Source organism: Denticeps clupeoides, chromosome 17, assembly GCF_900700375.1.
Source record: "Denticeps clupeoides chromosome 17, fDenClu1.1, whole genome shotgun sequence".
NCBI classification, from domain to species: Eukaryota; Metazoa; Chordata; class Actinopteri; order Clupeiformes; family Denticipitidae; genus Denticeps; species Denticeps clupeoides.
Window position 1 is genome coordinate 11691157 of NC_041723.1, and position 18207 is coordinate 11709363.

Sequence of the window (18207 nt, forward strand, 5' to 3'; positions counted from 1 at the left end):
AAACGCGGATTTTAAAGCCTCTTTTCTTTGCCAGTTCAGCCAGTTGGCAGATGTGCTGGTGGTAAGATGAAAGCGGAAATATAACGAGGCTAATCGGTTCAAACGTCGACGCAAAACAGCGGCGCCGCGTATCTACTCCAGTGCGACAGGGGGCGCTACCGACGACCGAACGATCCCCTTTGCCAACTAGCGGTTTAAAAAAACCCGGAAGCGCTGCAGCCAGGTGCTCTTGGCCGGTGCTGAGGATAGCGCATGTCGCCTGGTTCGCTGCGAGCGGAGTGAATGTCGCGATGAGGCGCCTCGGTTCCGTGCAGCAGAAGATGCCATGCGCCTTCCTGACCGAGGTCCGCGACGAGCCGTCCAGGAAACGCGAGTGGCAGGTTGGTGGCTGCACCGAAACGCGCCTCGGCCAGCGGACCGCGCAGCCAGACATGCGTTCAGCCACGTCGAAAAGTGCAACACGTGAACCGCTGGAACTGTACGCTTACGTCGTCGTATTTTATCAGGTGGCCCGCAGTGCATTTTTTAGCCATATGTGTGCGCATGCGCAATCCCACAGTAAAGAGCCAGTTCAGATAGATATGGTTATGTTAGTACGACGTTATTATCACTGTAAGGTTGTTTTAGGGTGTACGTGACAAAAACTGTACAATTACATAAAACCGTAAAATTCTATATACATGCCATATATATAATGTATTTATGTATATGCATATAAATATACAGTGTTTTTGGTAGATTCTCACTGAAGGCATCAAAACTATGAATGTACACATGTGGAGTTATGTACTTAACAAAAAGTGGACACCTGACCTCCACAGTCACCTGAACCCAATCGAGATGGTTTGGGGTGAGCTGGACCGCAGAGTGAAGGCAAAGGGGCCAATCGAGATGGTGCTAAACACCTCTGGGAACTCCTTCAAGACTGTTGGAAAACCATTTCAGGTGACAACCTCTCATCGAGAATGCCAAGAGTGTGCAAAGCAGTGGCAAAGGGCGGCTATTTAGAAGAAACTAGAATGTAAAACATTCAGTTATTTCACCGTTTTTTGTTAAGTACATAACTCCACATGTGTTCATTCATAGTTTTGATGCCTTCAGTGAGAATCTACCAATGTAAATTGTCATTAAAATAAAGAAAACACATTGAATGAGGAGGTGTCCAAACCTTTGGCCTGTACTGTATATATGTATGTGAGGTGGCAGATGGTCTCCTAAGGGATCTCCTCCCAGACCTGGACTAAAGCATCCACCAACTCCTGGACAGTCTGTGGTACACCGTGGCGTTGGTGGATGGAGCGAGACATGATGCCCCAGATGTGCTCAGTGGGATTCAGGTCAGGGGAACTGACGGGCCAGTCCAGCCGCACTCCAAAAATATACCTTTAGCTTAACCTTATTAAGCAGCTTTAAATGCAGGCTTGTTCATTTTTTTCCCAATATGTTTCCATAAAAACATTTATGTATTAGGCTTTTATGTTCTGTGCCTAATTACTGCCCTTTAATGTTACATGGTTACATCGCAACCACTATCCATCCATGGACCATTGCTGGCCAGATATTATTTCACATCGTAAAGAGATGTCGGGGCTATCAATCTGTCAATCATTTAAGTGTTTATGAATTTTTATTTAGATTTTTTATTTTTTTTTATTGATAGCAATTTCAGGTTGTAGCCTCAGAACGAGTAAACCCAGTGGCTCTCGATTCAAACGTTGACGCCGCACTTGCCACAGAGAAAGTAGATGGTACCTGCTGCTATGTTTCATCATATAAAGGTCAGTGGGGGGAAAAAAAAAAAACACAAGATTTCTAGAGATATCTTTCTACAATCGATCAATGTCCTACACTTCACTGATTCACCTAGTGCTCTAAAACATATTAAATCATGAATCATGCCTCTTGACTGAATTTTTAAGGTGAACCATACCTCTGGGCTCGCTTAGATCGGAAGCCAAACAAGCAAGCAGACAAAAGGTTCAGAAGGTTTCAGCATTTTCATCAAAGCAATAAAGGTAGGCCTGGATTAACCATGCAGTATATTTTGAATTGCTGGGATCTCCTATCATCCATTAATCAGAGTTTTATGATATGCATCTGTCATAGGCTTCAGCTGGAATATTGAGGATGACTTTAAGAATGTTCCAGAAGAATGGCTTCCAGCACATGGGGTACAGCAGGTCAATGGGAATCCAGTACCTGATGAGAATGGACATATTCTAGGTCGGTCATGTCTTCCTGTCCTGTCCTAACTGCAAATTGGTAATGAATGAATAGTGATGGATGTGCCTGTGACCAGGTTGGGTTCCTGTGGAGAAGTACAACCAGCAGTACCGCTGGCACTCCTCCGTGGTGGATTATGAAGACGGACTAGCTCTTGTTCTGAGGCCACACCCCGAAAATGAAGACATGATTGAAATCACAAGCAGACCCTTGTCAGAACTGCTTGAGCAAACACTCGAACTCATTGGAACAAATATTAATGGCAATCCCTATGGTAAAACTGTATACAGAAGCATCAGGACTGCATTGAAAAGTCTAACCTAATGAACAGAGCACACCTAGTAATTAATGTCATTAAACCTTCTCATCTGTTTTGCTGCCTGGACTGTATATGTCTTTGGAAATTTATTTATTTATTTTTTTGTGTAATTTGCTTCAGATTAAAATTTGTTAGGTTATTCTTTTTTTTTTTTTTGCAGGATTGGGTGATAAAAAACACCCTCTTCATGTTCTGGTGCCCCATGGGATCTTTCAGATCAGAAAGGCTCCATCTTTGCACTACCAGCAGATCTATGAATGGTTTCAGCAGAGTGATGAAGGCAGAGTTGAGGGAATAGTCTGGCACTGTGCGGATGGGACGCTCGTGAAGGTGAGTTAAATTCATGCTTAAAATAAAGTTTAAAAGAATTTGACTTCTGGTTTCATAGCACTAATGGATTTTGGGGGGTTTTCGTACAGCTTCATCGGCATCACCTGAACCTCAAGTGGCCTGTTGGGGACACCTTCCTGAACACTAGGCCCGTTGTAGTCCATGTGGACTGGTCGGGGGACCATTTGTGCGACTCGAGCAAGAATTTATTTCATGCTTTCTCAAAACTCAACGGGCAGCAGTTCGGCTGCCTTCGTGACGTCCACTTTGAATCTTAATAATGAAATGGAACTGAGGACTGCAACACATTCCTACCCAGGCGCCCACGTACACACCCTCTCCACCATGCCAACTTTATAAGTTTGCCAAAAAGTGTAATTCTACCTAGGTTTATACGAACTGTGAAAGAGTTCTACATGTTCTTGTAAATGATAAATTGCAGCAGCTCCACCTAAAAAAAAAAAATCCAAAAGCATCTTGTTAAAAGCTCAGGGTTTATCCCGCCTCTGATAACTACAGTTACTTTAATAGTTCAAAGCATTTAAAAAATGCATATTGGGATATGTTGTAGATATTGTGAATTAAGAAAATTGGCATGCTCAAGTTTTAAAAAATGTGTATTTATGAAAAAAATCCTCATTTCAAAAACACTGATTAAAACTCAGCCATTTTTTTTTCTACAGTGAGACTGTTTATTGCACGCAGTACAAAACAGATTCATTCTAGATTAATATATATCTTCAAAAGCACTGAACAGTTATAGTAAATAATCTTTAACTGCATAAAACATTAAAATCTTACTCATAAAGGCACACTGGTTCATGTGTTAGAAACATCTGTTGGGATCTCCACTGCAACACCAAACTGCTCACAGACTTTTTTCAGTTGTTCCTCCAGGATGATGTTTTTCTTCACCTCCAGATTGTAATTGAACTTGAGGTCCTCAAGGTCCTCAAAAAAGGCAGGATCAAAATGTTCCAGCTCTTTCTTCAGCTTGTTCACTTCATCCTATGTGAATTAATTAGATGTTTAATATACTGATCATAGCAGTGCATTTAAAAATGAAGACATTAGGTTGTTCAAAAGCGCCAATTAGCTTTCAAGGTGAAACTTATACCTGTAAATGTTTCTTTTCAGTGTCTGCTACTTTCAGTTGGGCCTGTAGCTCAGTGTAACCTTGAGGAAAATGAGACTGCAGTCAGAATTCATCTGCTATATAACACTGAATACAATATGATGCTGACGCCTACAGTCTTGGCAACAGCACAATAATCAAAAGCCATACCAGAAAAACAGAACAGGATAGAAACGTCTGCAATATGTTCCTCTGCACTGTGATTATAGTTCTTGGCACATGCTTAGCTCTCTGAATCATTTCACAACATACTTGCTGATTGTAAAATCACATGGAAAAATTGGTAAAATTGACGAATAGTAATATTAGCTGGAAGACCTTGATTTGTAGTTTATTTTTAGTAAAAATTTAAATTTTTTGTTTAGTTATAAGGCCCTTGTAAAGCCTTACAATGTTCATTACCCCAACACCGGCAACTTTAGGAACCACCCACCGCTGCATTGTATTGATTCAGTTTGTACGATTCCTTAAGCACAACCCACGTTACCCCACCGCATGCTCACCTGCTCCAGCTGCTTCAGTCCCATACTGCTCCTTATACCTGCGTAACTGCTGCTGAAGTTCCGCCTTTTCCCTCTGCAGTCGGCCGTTACTCAACCTGAAATGGAGGTCCAAGGATTTATGCTTCGTACTGAATGCAATGAAATGCTCAAGAAGACTTTTGTTCTACGTGCTGCACCAAACACGTTGATCGACCATTAATGATTTACTCTGTTTACCCTGTTGTAACAGTCATATGTGCTAAGAGCTACGCGCATCCTTATGGTCACCGTATTATTTGAAATTCCTTTGTAAGGCCTTCATCTGTTTTTGCTTCACTGGGAAAATTCTTCAGCAGCTCCACCTGCAAAGCACAGTGTTTTGTCTTATCCCACAAATATGAATATGAGTTCAAGGCTATTCAAACTTCACCCCCCCGAGAACGCTTTGGTTGTATAGTTTTAAACGCATATAAACAGTACCTGCTCCCTGAGTTCAGCCACGACACGCTTTGTGCTCTGCTCCTGCTCCGTGGCCTCTCTGAGCTGTTGTTTCAGGGCAGACACGCTGGAGCTCTTCTGGGATATTTCAGCCTCCAGTTCCTTCATCTTGTTTTCAAACAGTCTAAGGCAATATATCGTCCTCATTAATCATAAGGTTCTCAAAAGATTAACGGTGTGATTTAATTGCCCAGGAGTATACCGTGTTACTGTCATCTAAATAGTGTGCAGAGAGCTGAGCAGAAACAGCTGCAGGTAATAAAATTACAGATTCTCCAGACCTACGACACAGAGATTAAAGACTCTGCGTGGACGGTCTCTTCTGGAGGGAAGCGCAGCTCTGCTGAGGGGGCTTTCAAATATCACATGGCTCATGCATAATAAGGGAAGTCAAGACACTGCCTGCAGGGTAACAGAAGTATTAATGGCTGGTTTGTGGTGTTTAGAACATATTAAGAGATGCTGTGATCTTTGCATCGGAAGTTTGAAATGATGTAGCTGGAGTGCCCATCACAGTGGTTCGATAAGTGAAAAAGAATAATACACTTCAGATTTTATGTAAGATTTTACAACTCAAACCTCAGGAATGCAATAATCCCCACAGAGAGGCCAAACACAAAAAATATAGAACACATAAAATATAGAAGCAAGACCCTCTATTTATAATAAGCTGCTTAGATAATTTGCCAAGAATGTTTTCAGGAAGGTATTCCATTACAGTACAGAAAAAAACATGTACTCACAATACATGAAAATACTGTACTGAAAAATCTATGTAAAAAAGCTGTGCTGGATCAGTATTTGTTTGTTTTTCTTTTGCAAAAAATATTTTGCAAATCAGCTGTATTCTAAAAGGAACGACATTTTTAAGTATGTATTCTAAATACTGCATTATAAAAAGTTTGGGGGATAGATCTGTGTAATGCTCTGAAGTTTGCATCACAATAGTCAAAAAATGCAAAACAAAAACGAGGAAAATCAAGGGAATGATTTATTTAATAATCATCAATCCTTGACTGTATGCAACTATATAAATTCTACATTTGTGAATTATATTTTTCTGCACAAATAAATATGTTTATTTTACACACCTTGTTACCACAGTGGATTTCCAGGTCTTGCTGTCTGCACCTTCTAAAGCAGACTTCCTTGTCTGAGCCAAAAGGAGCTTTTGATTAGCCTCTTCTAGCTCTTCTTGAAGCCTCTGATTGGTCACTTCCAAACTGGTGTTAACAACCCGCAGCTTCTCTGCAGCATCAGTTTCCTGCAACAACACCAGCAATTAACAAGCTTTTCAAGTTGACGTGCCCTCAATTCATTTTAATTGCCACAAGTCACAAGCTGGAAGGAACCTTTTTTATATCCTTGCGCAACCGTTCATTCTCCATTGCTATTTTCTCCACTCCTTTTGCTTTCGATTGAAGTCTTGAGGCAAGCTGACCTTCTGTTTGTGCTTTAAGCTTTTCACTTTCTGACTACAACAGGGGAAATAAAAAATAATGTGACATAAAGAGCATAAATAAAAGCATAAATAAATCATACATTGGAAACTGGTTTTAAACACTCTTATTTTATTTGTCCCACAGTGGTTGTAACTTTGTTACATGACCAGGCAATTATAATTACAGCTTTACACCCGCCCACCTTAAGCTTTTCATGATCCCTTTCCAACACAGTCAGCTGATCCTGAATCAGTGCAGCCGGGACCTTTTTAAGAGACTCATTTTCCCGCTGCAGTTTCTCTATCAACTTTGTCATTAACCCGATGGTTTTCTCCAAGTCAAGAATGCTCTTTCCACTTCTGCCCAACTGCATAGAAAATGTAGATTTTATATTACAATGGATAAACAGGTTGTGTGTGTGTGTAAAAAAACTAGTTTATTTACCCCCCGGACATTTCCAAGCTTCCTCACTAATTCATTCTTCTCCTTCTTTAGAGTGTCACACATTTCTTTTAGGTCAGAAACTTGTTCCTGTCAATAAGTGATGTAGGATCAGTTGAAGGAAATGAAAACCATACAGTCCACCCTGGACTTCATGTACCTTCAGCCTGGGCAGGTCTTTGTTTGCTTGCTCTAGTTGGAAGCGTAGCTCCAGGTTTTCAGAAGACAGCTTAAGGTTTTCTTTTTGTAGCTCCTGCTCTTTCAGTAACGGTGAACCAGAACCTCTGCCTGATGTCTGGGGGCAAAAGTAGATTAAATCCATTAACCTAATTTGCCTGAACATAAACATTCACAAATAGCACAGGCTATAGCAGAAGGGAAATCTATTTACCTACTGCTGTTTATGGAGAACTAAGAGCAAACGATGCAATAGCGGCACACTGGGATATCTACTTCACCTTTACCTTCTCGACTTCAGCAGGTTTTTCTCTTCTCCTGCTATGCTCAGTCATGACACCCCAGTCGATCGCCCCCTGAATACTGTCTGTGATGTCAAGTTCGCTGTCCGTGACATCAGTGTCCAACTCTCTGGTGAGAAGGCTCTCAGGGTCTTCACTGACCATGGCACTGGGGTCTACCTCTGGCTCAGTCAAGAAGGACTCTTCTGGCTTCTCCTCTTCAGAAGCTTCAGCCTTTTTGGCTTCACTCTCAATGGGCTGAGGGGAGGGTGCTTTTGACATCAGATGATGTTCGTCTCCATCTGGTTCTTTCACCTCTGACCCACCACTTAGATTACAGGCCTCTTTGAGATGTTCCTCCTCAGATTTGTCAACAACGTTCTCTTCTTGTACCTTCCCTATACCATCTTCAGGAATATCAGCAGCTTCAATCCCTTCTTTGACACCTTCCATCTCCTCAGTTATGCCTGGTTCTTGTTGGTTCCCCTCTTCATCTTCTTCTGGTTGTGTGGGAGTGATAGTGTTTTCACCTATGTGTTCGGTCTTATCTGTAGTCTTATTTTCTTCCTCTAGATCAGCTTCACCTCCTTCCAGTTTCTGAACATCCTCTGTTTGATCATATTCTTCACCTGTGTTTGTTATCTCTTCAGATTTTTGCTCTTTTATCTTACATTTGAAAGAGGCGGTTTTACTGAGGATACCCATCTTAGCGGAATCGATTTCTCTTTTTCTTACACAAACAGTCTGAGTATCTTCTAGATCAATGAGATCAGATACACTATCATTAAAGGTCTCAGACATGAACTGTGGGGCCCATATGTCAGTGCCTTTAGGGTGGGCATCAAATCTCATGCCACGAGAACCGGCTACAGATATTAAACATTTGACCTTAGCATGCAAAAATGGAGTGTAGTTGTGTCAATGGGAATGAGAGGGAACAGAAATATTGAAAGAGAAAATGAGAATGAAATGAAAACATACAAGATGGAAATCCATGTAGACAACTTGGTTTTTAGCAGCATTTCTTTTTCTTTTCATCAAGAGGATTAGATTGAACTGGACTTACAGATGGCCTAGAGGGGGATTCTTTGGTTAACTGGGACTGCATGGAGTGAAGTCTCTCTTCAAGGTAGTGGTTTCTGAGGTTTAGGTCTTCCAGTGCGGCATCTCGGGGTAACGCTTGCTGGTGTCTGTCACCAAAGGGAAAATATAACTCGTATGCTCACCTAACCCACTAAAACAAAAACAATCCATTACTGCTCAGGCCAATAAACACTCCCGTCTTACTTTATAGTTTGGATCTGTTGGAGCAGCTCAGAGTTCATTCTTTTCAGCTCCTGAGTCTCCTTTTCAGCCTCAAGGGTGCGTGCGCCCACAACCTGATCTACGGTGACTCCACGAGTCCTCAGCTTCTTTTGTAACCCAACTTTCTCTTGCTCCAGCCTTCCAGAACATTACAATTAAACAGAATCATTAAAACTTTAAACCGTTTATAGTGAATAGTAGAAGAACAAAAAGTAAACACATTGGTTATTTTTACTGTATGCTTTTTATAAAGAAATTTAGTCCTGACCTGCTATAAAGGTCTTTAAGAGTTCCCAGCTGTTTTGTCAAAGATTCAGTCTCTTTTTCCTTTTCTCTCAGTACGTTGCGCAGTTTCTCCATGCGGGCCTGCCACCTCTTACCTTCCTCCCATCTCACTATTTCTTCTTTGACAGCCTGAAAAATGTGGAATGTGAGAAGCCTTTTTCATTCAAGTGGAATGTTCCATTTAAAATATAAGACCAGTATTTATAAAGAAAAATACTTTAAGCCAGTTTATGCAAAATGCAAATATAGGCCTCATGGGGGGGGGGGGGGGGGGGGGGGGGGAGGAGAGAGAATATCTGTGAGGAAAAAATTGATATCAGTGTGAAAAAGAATTAAAGATTAAGAATCTTGGAAGAAGTTTAGTCCAGATTCCCTGGTGACTTTTTAACAAGCTAATGCTGCCAAAAAAGTTCTCAAAAAAATCTTTTTCATAAGGCTTTCATGTTACACATATGGCTACGTTCAATATATGCAATGGTACGAGGCAGCCCAGGCAAAACCCTGAGTGTCTTGCTTACGTGTGTCTTGGCGATAAGAATCATATGGTGAGGATTATGGAAGTTCACCTTGTCCTTATCATCTCTGCTGGGCTTTCGCTCTGGGTGCTCTTCTGCATTCTTCCTCTCCAGCTCTGACTCCAGTCTCCGGATCTTCTTCTGCAAGCCCTCCACTGTGAACCCCTTTGTATCACTGTCCATCTGACCCTGCCCATACGCGTATACAATTGCGCGCACACACACACACACACACACACACACACACACACACACACACACACACACACACACACACACACACACACACACACACACACACACACACACAGATGTCTTAGATTAAAATTACACTAACACATCAGTGTTGAGAGAATGCAGACACATCGTGCTTTAAGCCATTATGTTGCAAGTCTGAGGGAATGATTCTCACAGAGCCCTTTGCAATGTATCTGGAATGGGAAAGCCCATCTTGGCCTTGCTTTGCAATCAGGCGATGGGCTGGCCACCCACTTCTCAGAGGACTTTGGGTAATGTTTCCTCCAGTATTTTGTTGTGAAACTCATGTTATACCCTAATGGATGAGTGGTTCACTGGAGATGTGGTAACATGTTCTCTTCTTGTTTGCTGTTTGTGGCAGTGTGGGAAAACTGGTTAGATGCTGAAATCTGTTCTACTGAAAACTGGATAAATCCCCACCCCCACATATATTCCAGAGGGGTTCCTACACCTTATTAAACTATTGTTTTCCTTGCTTACGTCTTTGACCATCCAGTAAAGGATTGTAGTCATCCCAAAAGCTGTATAAAATAACATTCTGTGTGATAAAACAACACTGACACAGCTTATTCGGTGATATGAATGTGTAATGTGATATTTTTGACTTTCATCTTTGGAATTAATTTGTGCTGCATTTATCTTTTTATTTTTTACCTTATATCATATAACGTGTTTTATATGCTTACAGTGCTGTTTCTTTGTCCTTGCACTCAAGTCCCCGTACTAATGAGTCAGATCCACCCCGATCTTGTAACCCGTGTCCCGTCATCCCCCATAGCTTGATTTGGTCACCTGCACACCAGTTTATATTCACAGATCAGCCATAACATTATGAAGTCAACCACCCTGATTATCTCATTCAGTGGGACCTGGTGGGATAGTACTCACCTGAACAAATCTTAAGAAAAAAAAAAAGTTCAAATTTTGTGCTGGTTCAAAATGCAAAAAGAAGAAACAGGAACAAGACAAAAAAAAAAAAAAAATTTGTCAGGACTGTGTTGTCAAAACGGATGTCCGCTGCAACATCGCTACGTGGCCAGGTGCTATTTGACACCTCCTGCAGTTCGCCACATGGCCTTTGAATTATTTTGTTTTTTAAGCCCTTCTTTTGCAGATGCTGTCTTGTGGTTATTGGTATGGATTCTGCATCAGTAAGTGCGTTAATGTGGGTCGGGTTTGGCCTGTGTCTTCATAGACAGCTGGATCAGTTGGGGTGTACCCCTTGTTTATGGGACCAAAAAAAAAAAAAGTCCTCAGGATTTTTAAAGAAATTGTGTGCAACCTCATCAGTGATGTGGCACTGTGAGAGGCTCTGCTTTTGCTACACAACAACATTTTTCAATACATTTTTTGTCTCTTGTTCCTGTTTATTCGTTTTGCATTTGAACCTCTACTTACAATCTGGTTTCACCAGCACAAAATGGAAGTACCTGCAATTTCCCACAGGTTTTAAGATTTTGTTCAGGAGTTAGGCAGCAAGGGAATAATTTGTCCTGGAAATTGGTGTGCTAATAGCAGAATATTATATAGAACAAAGTTCATGATGTTTGCCATAGTGATGTGTCAGAATCGCAGGAAGATATGGCACCAGGGTAAACTCTAGGAACAAGACAGTCTAATAGAGGCACTGCGATGTTTTGAGCAATATTCTGCTCTATATTGTGTGGAATACATATCTTCACGAAAACGGTTTTCCCTGAAGGCAGGATAATGGATCCTGCCACACTGTAAAAATAGTTAAAGAATGTTTTGAGGAGTGCAATGTGCTTACTTGCCACCAATGTGGTACCAGAGACCTTCAGAGATTTAGCTGTGTCCAGTGGACTCCATGCCTTGATGCAACAAAGGGTGAACCTACTAAATGTACCAAATATATAACATAATGTTATGGTTGACTAGTGGGTGCTACCTTGTTATTTGGTCTTCAGCAACCAGATAGCTTCTATTTTGACCAATTTTGTTTTTATTCGATTACAAACTCATGGAAAAACTCCATGAGTGTATGTGTGTCATTTCTACGGATGTGAGAAGTGCATTTTCACTCCAGATTTTCATATTCTAATTTATTTGTTTTTCTCTCAGGAAACCTTTCATCAAAACCATCTGGCAATTACGGATGTCGTACTCAGTTGCTGGTTTGGCCCGGTTTTCCTCATTAAAGGCAGTTAAAAAAAATGGTGTGTTCCATAATCAAATTAAAGAATGATTCAGCAGCCCAACCAGCAGGGCACAGCAGAGTCTAACCTGCAGGCTGCTGCTGAGCCTCTTGATTCTCTGCCTCAGCTCCTCCACCTCCTCCTTCAGCCGTTCCTTCTCACTCTGCAGTCTGTTCTGGGCCTTCTGGCTCCTCTGCAGTTCTTTGTGAAGACCCTCCAGCTCCTCTTTCAGAGAACTTTCCTTGCTCCTGACTGCATGGACACTCTCCTTTGCACTCTGGAGCTCATCATTCAGCTCCTGCACACGGCTCTGCGTTTGGAAACAGGACATTAGTGCTCAGCCAACTCACTGACACACTCAGGCACACCCAAGAAAGAGCCCACAGCAACGCTGAGCTGTGGCACATGACCGATTAAAGCTATTAAAGTAATAGATGCCCACCCGCAGATCCTTGGTGTGCTTGTCAACAATTTGCTGGGTGTTGAGGCTCTCTTCTCTTTGTGTGGCATTGGCGATGATCTGCTGCTCGGCATGGGAAGTAATCTCTGCACGCAGTTCTAGGAGAGCTTTGCTGAGTGCCTATGAAAGACATATGCTCTGTGGTAAACCACACATCGCTAACTACATTAACACAAGAAAACAACCGTTCAGAACCGAAGGTCTTCTAAGGCATTGAGATGTGATCGAAACCTAAAACTATGTTGCCGTAACATTTTGCAGAAATTCTTCAGAACATTATAGTATTAAAATGAATTTGAGAAGCTTATTGTTATTATGTGGCCTTGAGAAGAATGCACCACAGGTTTTGGGGCTCATTTTGGCATCTTGGGTCATTATACTTGTAGTCACAGCAAAGATGTATAAGTGCAATAAAAGCTATAGCTCATGTTCGCAAAAATGGTCAGATGGACAGTGATACAAAGGGGTTCACAGTGGAGGGCCTGCAGAAGAAGATCCAGAGACTGGAGTCAGAGCTGGAGAGGAAGAATGCAGAAGAGCACCCAGAGCCCCCAAAAAATCAAGTATGTATTCATGATTGCTTGTGAGTTGTCAGAATATTGGAAAGGGAGAACTAATGCAGCCAGCCTTTTGTTGGTGTGTAATTAATTCTGACACCTAAAAACATGAACAATAATTTCTGTTACAGACATATTGGGAATACACCCCCCACAAAACAAACCTTGCAGACAGATTTTCTGCCAAATGCCTCAAATGTAAATGTAAATAACGTAATATTATACATATTATGTAACAATTATGTGTATAATTATATTAAAAACATGGTTGGGCACAGAGTTATTAAGATAATGGGATTTACAGATCATCCCTAGTGAACCAAATAAGGGATTTCTATGATGGACATTTTAATGCACTTACGCAAGTGTCTCTGAATAAGAGTGTCTGCCAAATGCTGTAAATGTAAATGATAATAACCTCCCACTTCTGCCTAGCATTGTTGAAATCCCCAGACTGGTAGAGAGAATCATGCTGATTGAAATTACAGGACAGGCTAAATCCAGATTCCTCTTTATTTATTGTCAGAATATTATAATTACTCACTGCTGTTGGGACATAAAGAGGATTATGCAAAATATACAACTGTAACCATTTCAATATGGATATGTTGACAGTTTACCTTCTGTTGTTTGTCTTTGAGGGCAAGCTGAGCTTTCAGCCGTTCAACTAAGTTCTTCATGGTGTTGCTTGGTGACCTGACATTGGCCTCTTTCTGGGCCTCGAGTGCAGTTTGAAGACCCTGAAGCTCATTCTCTTTCTCTGTCATGACAGCCTTAATCTCCTCAACCTCTTCAACAAGCGCCTTCATTTGGTAGGAGTAGTGCTCTTCCAGCCTAGCAAACAGAGCAAAAGCACTCATCAGCGTACTCAATACTTATGCACTAAATGACAATAAATTACTGAACACACCATTTCATTTAGAGCCCAATACGGATCCCAACATCTTACATGGGAATCAACTGGCAGAAGCTTTCCACGTGTTTTGAGATGGAATTTAACCCTATCATCAGGGTATATCAATACAGACTGATTTGATTTTTGTATGTCTATCATATTGTGCAACTCTATGTCCAACTGCAAAATCTGATTAGTGGTAGAGAACTAGAAAGGGCCTTTTCCCCCATGAAAACGGCTTAAATCACCAAACACTGAGGTAGAAAGGTGTTTAATTCTCAGCTTCCCTTTAAAATTCAAATTTTCCTGGTTTGGTTTTTCCTATTAAGAAGAAAGACCCGAGGCCATACCTGGGACTCAGCAGACAGTACTTACTTGGCTTTTTCTGCAGCATGTTCAGTGGCCTGGGAGGCTGTGATGAGTTTATGCTTCTCCAGTTCTGCAGTCACCACCTTCAACTTGTCTGTGAGGGAGGAGAGGGAGCTGTCCTGCTCAGCAACCGTCTGCTTCATTTCTGCTAGATGCACCAAGTGCATGGTGGTCGGCACAGTGATTGTGGGTTTCTTCATCAGTTCCTAAATAACATCACAGTGGCACCAGTTTTTATAGTCAGAGTCATGTCATGTGAATTAATTTACTCTACATGTTCTACAGCTAAATACTTGACTTGACTTCATTCTCCTGTCAGGCAGGACACATTAATCACAGCAAACACTATACATCTATTTTTCATACACAGGACATTCTGCATACTTTCTGACAGACGACATCCATCGGCATGGCAATAGATTCCTATCTAGAGGACAGATCTTACCAGGTGACATGGAATCTGCTCCTTGCATCCACATCCACATCTGTTCCTTGCAAGCTCTCTACTGGTGTCCCTCAGGGCTCAGTATTTCCCTCCTGTTTTCCCTTTACACCAAATCCCTTGGTGAGGTCATTTCCTTGCATGGATTATCCTACCACTGCTATGCAGATGACACCCAACTCTTCTCTTTTCTGCCATCACATGTACACGTACACACCAAGATCTCTGCTTGCCTGTCTAACATCTTATCCTGGATGGCAACACACCATCTGAAACCCCAGCAAAACTGAACTGCTTGTCATTCCGGTGGAATCCTCCAATCAACAGTCCTTAAAATCTCCCTAGACAAATGGCCAATCTCTCCTTCTAGCACTGCACACATTGGGGAACCATGGACAACTCCCTCTTCTACTTGTCTTACATCGACATATTCTTGCAAGTGTCAATTTTCATCATAGGCTACTCAGATACTTGTCCAGTAGTTTAGTTTGGTCATCTCCAAACTCGACCTTTTCAGCTGATCTAAAATACTGCAGCATGACTTATTTTTAATTTTCTCAAATTCTCACAGACCACTCCATTACTACACTCCCTGCACTGGCTGTAGCTGCCCGCATCAGATTCAAAATACTGATGCTTGCCTACAAAGCCAAGGAAGGGTCAGCAACCTCCTACATTTACATTTAAGGCATTTGGCAGATGCCCTTATCCAGAGCAGCTTACTATGTGCTTCCATGTTACCATCAATAAAGCGATCAACTCTGGTTCACTAGGACCCGCAACTATGAATAGTCTTTTATTCACTATGTTGTAGTTTCTGTACATAAGTAAGACAATAAGAAGGTTACAAGTTAATCTAAATATTGTCTAAAGAGGAAGGTCTTGAGCTGCCGTATAAACGTGCTCAGTGACTGAGCTGTTCTGACCTCAAGGGGAAGTTCATTCCACCACCAAGGGGCCAAGACAGAGAAGAGTCTGAGAGATGACTCAGGAGAACAGTACTGGAGGCTCAGAGAATATGAGGTGCAGTGCGAGGTAGGATGGTGCTTCTCCATGTTTGGCTTTGTAGGCCATAGCAGTGGTAGGATAATCCATGTGAGGAAATGACCTCACCAAGTGATCTCGTGTAGAGGGAGAAAAGGAGAGGACCTAGTACTGAGCCTTGAGGGACACATGTGAGGCAGAGGTGGATCCTTTCCAAGTCACTTGGTAAGATCGATCATCAAGGTAGGAAGCAAACCACTGCTGTGCTGAGCCCTGAATTCCAAGCCTCTTCAGGATAGACAAGAGAGTCTTGTGGTTAACTGCATTGAATGCTGCAGGGAGGTCAAGGAGAATAAGTACTGATGACAGTTTTGCCAATCTGGCTGCATGTAGCTTCTCAGAAACAGCCAGAAGGGCAGTCTCAGTAGAATGAGCTGTTCTGAAGCCAGACTGGTTAGGATCCAGGAGGTTGTTCTGTGACAGATGAAGTGATAGCTGATTGTAGACACAGCGCTCAAGGATTTTAGAAAGAAATGAGAGGAGAGAAACTGGTCGGTAATTGTTGATGTCTGTAGGATCCGCGGTGGGTTTCTTTAGGATTGTTTTAAAGGCAGATGGTACATGACAAGATGTGATTAAGCTGTTTATGATATAAGAAATGAAAGGGATTAGGTCTGTAGAGATGGTTTGGAGCATTGTGGATTAGATCTAGTGGACAGGTGGAAGATACAGATGAAGGTGAGACAGTGTGAAGGTTGTGTCGAATGAAGGATGGATGGGAGACAGTTGTGGATCCTGTAGGTAGTGAGTGTGAAGGTCAGATCTACCTCAGATCTTTACGGTGTTGGGTGGGTGGCAGACACCCTCAAGTGTTGCTGCAATGCCTCTGAGCATCCGGGCATAAACGGCATTAATTTATTTTAAAGCCATAACGCATCCATTTTGACAGCCATAGTTAAAATATGCCATTTTTTTAATTGTCTCGAATATAGCCTCATGCACACATTAAAAACCTTTTTTTTATTTGATGATTGGTATATTTTCTATTCAATTTCAATGTGCACAGCTTCAGGGTTAATGGACACGGAACTACTGTCTGCAAACAAAAGGAAGACTGACGAAGATTCAGAAGTGGCTGACAAGTGGCTGCTCTTTTTGTTCCCACCCTACACCCTCTCTGTTAAAAATCTACAAGACTGCTTGCAACTTAACAACCAGCCAGGAAATAATGTGGAAGTTGGGATATTCTTTCTGCTCCATTTTGTTTATATCCATAAGGAAAGCACTTCTCCAGTTCCTTCAGCACCCTTCAACTGGTCCTACACAATGTCTGCAGCAGCATGCTGCTGATGTGTTACAACTCTGAGGTGGCCACAGCTCTCTTCTATGCTGTTTTTGGAGCGGCCAAAAGGTAATAAATTACGTGAAAGGACAGATGCTACAGAAACTAAGGTAAATCCGTTAACAATGCAAATGCATGAGCCCAGCAATATATCTTTTATCACCTAAGCGTATTTCCAAATGGCCCAGGAGATCCAGTCTCACAGTGGCCATGAAATTGTGTAACGTCTCCTGCGTCTGCCGGCAGGGCTTCTCAGCAGTTTAGGACACACAAGGGACTATTACTTTTTACGACTTCATGTTTGTCATCAATTGCAATATACAGTAAATCTATGTTTGCCAATGTAAATTTACACTTACACCCTCTCACCCCACCATTAACACATACCACCCACAGCAATACTTACCGGTATGTAGTTCCTGACTCTTTTAGCTACTTTATTGTATATATTACAATTGGATGCACCCTTTTGAGGACTGTATATTGGTTTGGGCTTATTTAACTAGAGGTTCTGGCTTGTCCCCCTTTGCTGCTTTAAAACTTAAGCTTGCCAGCTAATGCTCTCACCATAGCAGTGTGTTTGAAGCTGTTCAGAGATGTGTCCGTCTGTATGTCAAGTTTATGGTGAAGAATCCTCAACTCCTCTTCGTGTCTCTTCGCAATATCCTCCTGTTCCTATGGGTGGGAAGAGGACATTTCAGTTCCAGACACAAATGAGTTTTATATCTGCCCATAAATCCTTAAACAATAAAAATAAAGTCATTTTTATGACTCTATGACTATCAGTGGACCAACTTTTCTTGCTCTGGACAGAAGGTTTTGGTACTTCTTCAAGACTTCCTCTTTCTGCTCCAAACGTCCCTGCAGGTTATTTATGGTTTGGTGAGCCACTTTGAATGCTGGCTGGTTCTCGGGGTCGTCATCCTGTTTGCTCAGGTCAGCAAGGAGTCTCTCCCTCTCTGCAGCTGCTGGCAGGCGCAGACGTAGCTCGTTGATGACCTTATCCCTGGAGAGAACATCCTGCTCTGCCTTCCACAAGGCTGCATCCTTCTCCCGTACTTTCTAAAAGGGGAAAAAAAACACAATGAGCTCCACAGGTAACTAGTACAGCACATGAGTGAAATAACATTAAAACTCATTTAACAATTTTTCACAAATACCTCATCCAAAGTTTTGCAGGTTGCTTGAGTCTCCAGAATGGTGCGGACATGTTCTTTGATTCTGGCCAGAGCATGGTCCAACTGGTGGGAGAGAGGCAGGCTGGGGTCTGGCAGTGCACCTGTTGCCTCCTCAAACTAATGGAACAAAAAC

At 41.9% G+C, this 18207-nt stretch overlaps 2 protein-coding genes across 14 annotated transcripts in view; one reads left to right on the forward strand and one right to left on the reverse strand.

The window, feature by feature from the left end:
• On the forward strand, positions 1–3554 carry rlig1 (RNA 5'-phosphate and 3'-OH ligase 1). The gene is made up of 7 exons (XM_028957713.1): positions 1–380; positions 1661–1778; positions 1920–2015; positions 2107–2223; positions 2300–2497; positions 2703–2872; positions 2962–3554. Exons 1-7 carry the CDS (start codon positions 291–293, stop codon positions 3148–3150), a joined length of 978 nt encoding a protein of 325 aa, XP_028813546.1. The 5' UTR covers positions 1–290; the 3' UTR covers positions 3151–3554.
• cep290 (centrosomal protein 290) overlaps positions 3541–18207 on the reverse strand; it is a 27595-nt gene continuing 12928 nt past the window's right edge. For 6 of the 13 annotated variants that reach the window (XM_028957704.1, XM_028957702.1, XM_028957701.1 and 3 more), the window contains 22 exons: positions 18057–18191; positions 17692–17958; positions 17464–17571; positions 14135–14334; positions 13485–13698; positions 12290–12427; positions 11936–12157; positions 9437–9622; positions 8902–9047; positions 8616–8771; positions 8395–8518; positions 7335–8216; positions 7031–7165; positions 6874–6960; positions 6632–6796; positions 6340–6462; positions 6079–6251; positions 4970–5111; positions 4778–4851; positions 4511–4605; positions 3990–4048; positions 3541–3880 (listed from right to left, as the gene is read on the reverse strand). In XM_028957704.1, the coding sequence (XP_028813537.1) occupies positions 3692–3880; positions 3990–4048; positions 4511–4605; positions 4778–4851; positions 4970–5111; positions 6079–6251; positions 6340–6462; positions 6632–6796; positions 6874–6960; positions 7031–7165; positions 7335–8216; positions 8395–8518; positions 8616–8771; positions 8902–9047; positions 9437–9622; positions 11936–12157; positions 12290–12427; positions 13485–13698; positions 14135–14334; positions 17464–17571; positions 17692–17958; positions 18057–18191 (4020 nt within the window). In that variant the 3' untranslated portion in view covers positions 3541–3691. Of the gene's footprint in view, positions 3881–3989; positions 4049–4510; positions 4606–4777; positions 4852–4969; positions 5112–6078; positions 6252–6339; positions 6463–6631; positions 6797–6873; positions 6961–7030; positions 7166–7334; positions 8217–8394; positions 8519–8615; positions 8772–8901; positions 9048–9436; positions 9623–11935; positions 12158–12289; positions 12428–13484; positions 13699–14134; positions 14335–17463; positions 17572–17691; positions 17959–18056; positions 18192–18207 lie in introns of those variants that run through there. The other 7 variants (XM_028957712.1, XM_028957710.1, XM_028957709.1 and 4 more) reach the window with 5 other exon arrangements.

Bases quoted from the DNA above. Each gene is read 5' to 3' on its own strand.
- rlig1 (XM_028957713.1), top strand. From the start codon at position 291: ATGAGGCGCCTCGGTTCCGTGCAGCAGAAGATGCCATGCGCCTTCCTG. The intron at 1,779-1,919 runs GTCAGTGGGGGG...TGAATTTTTAAG, and splicing joins CTATGTTTCATCATATAAAG to GTGAACCATACCTCTGGGCT. The intron at 2,016-2,106 runs GTAGGCCTGGAT...CATCTGTCATAG, and splicing joins TTTTCATCAAAGCAATAAAG to GCTTCAGCTGGAATATTGAG.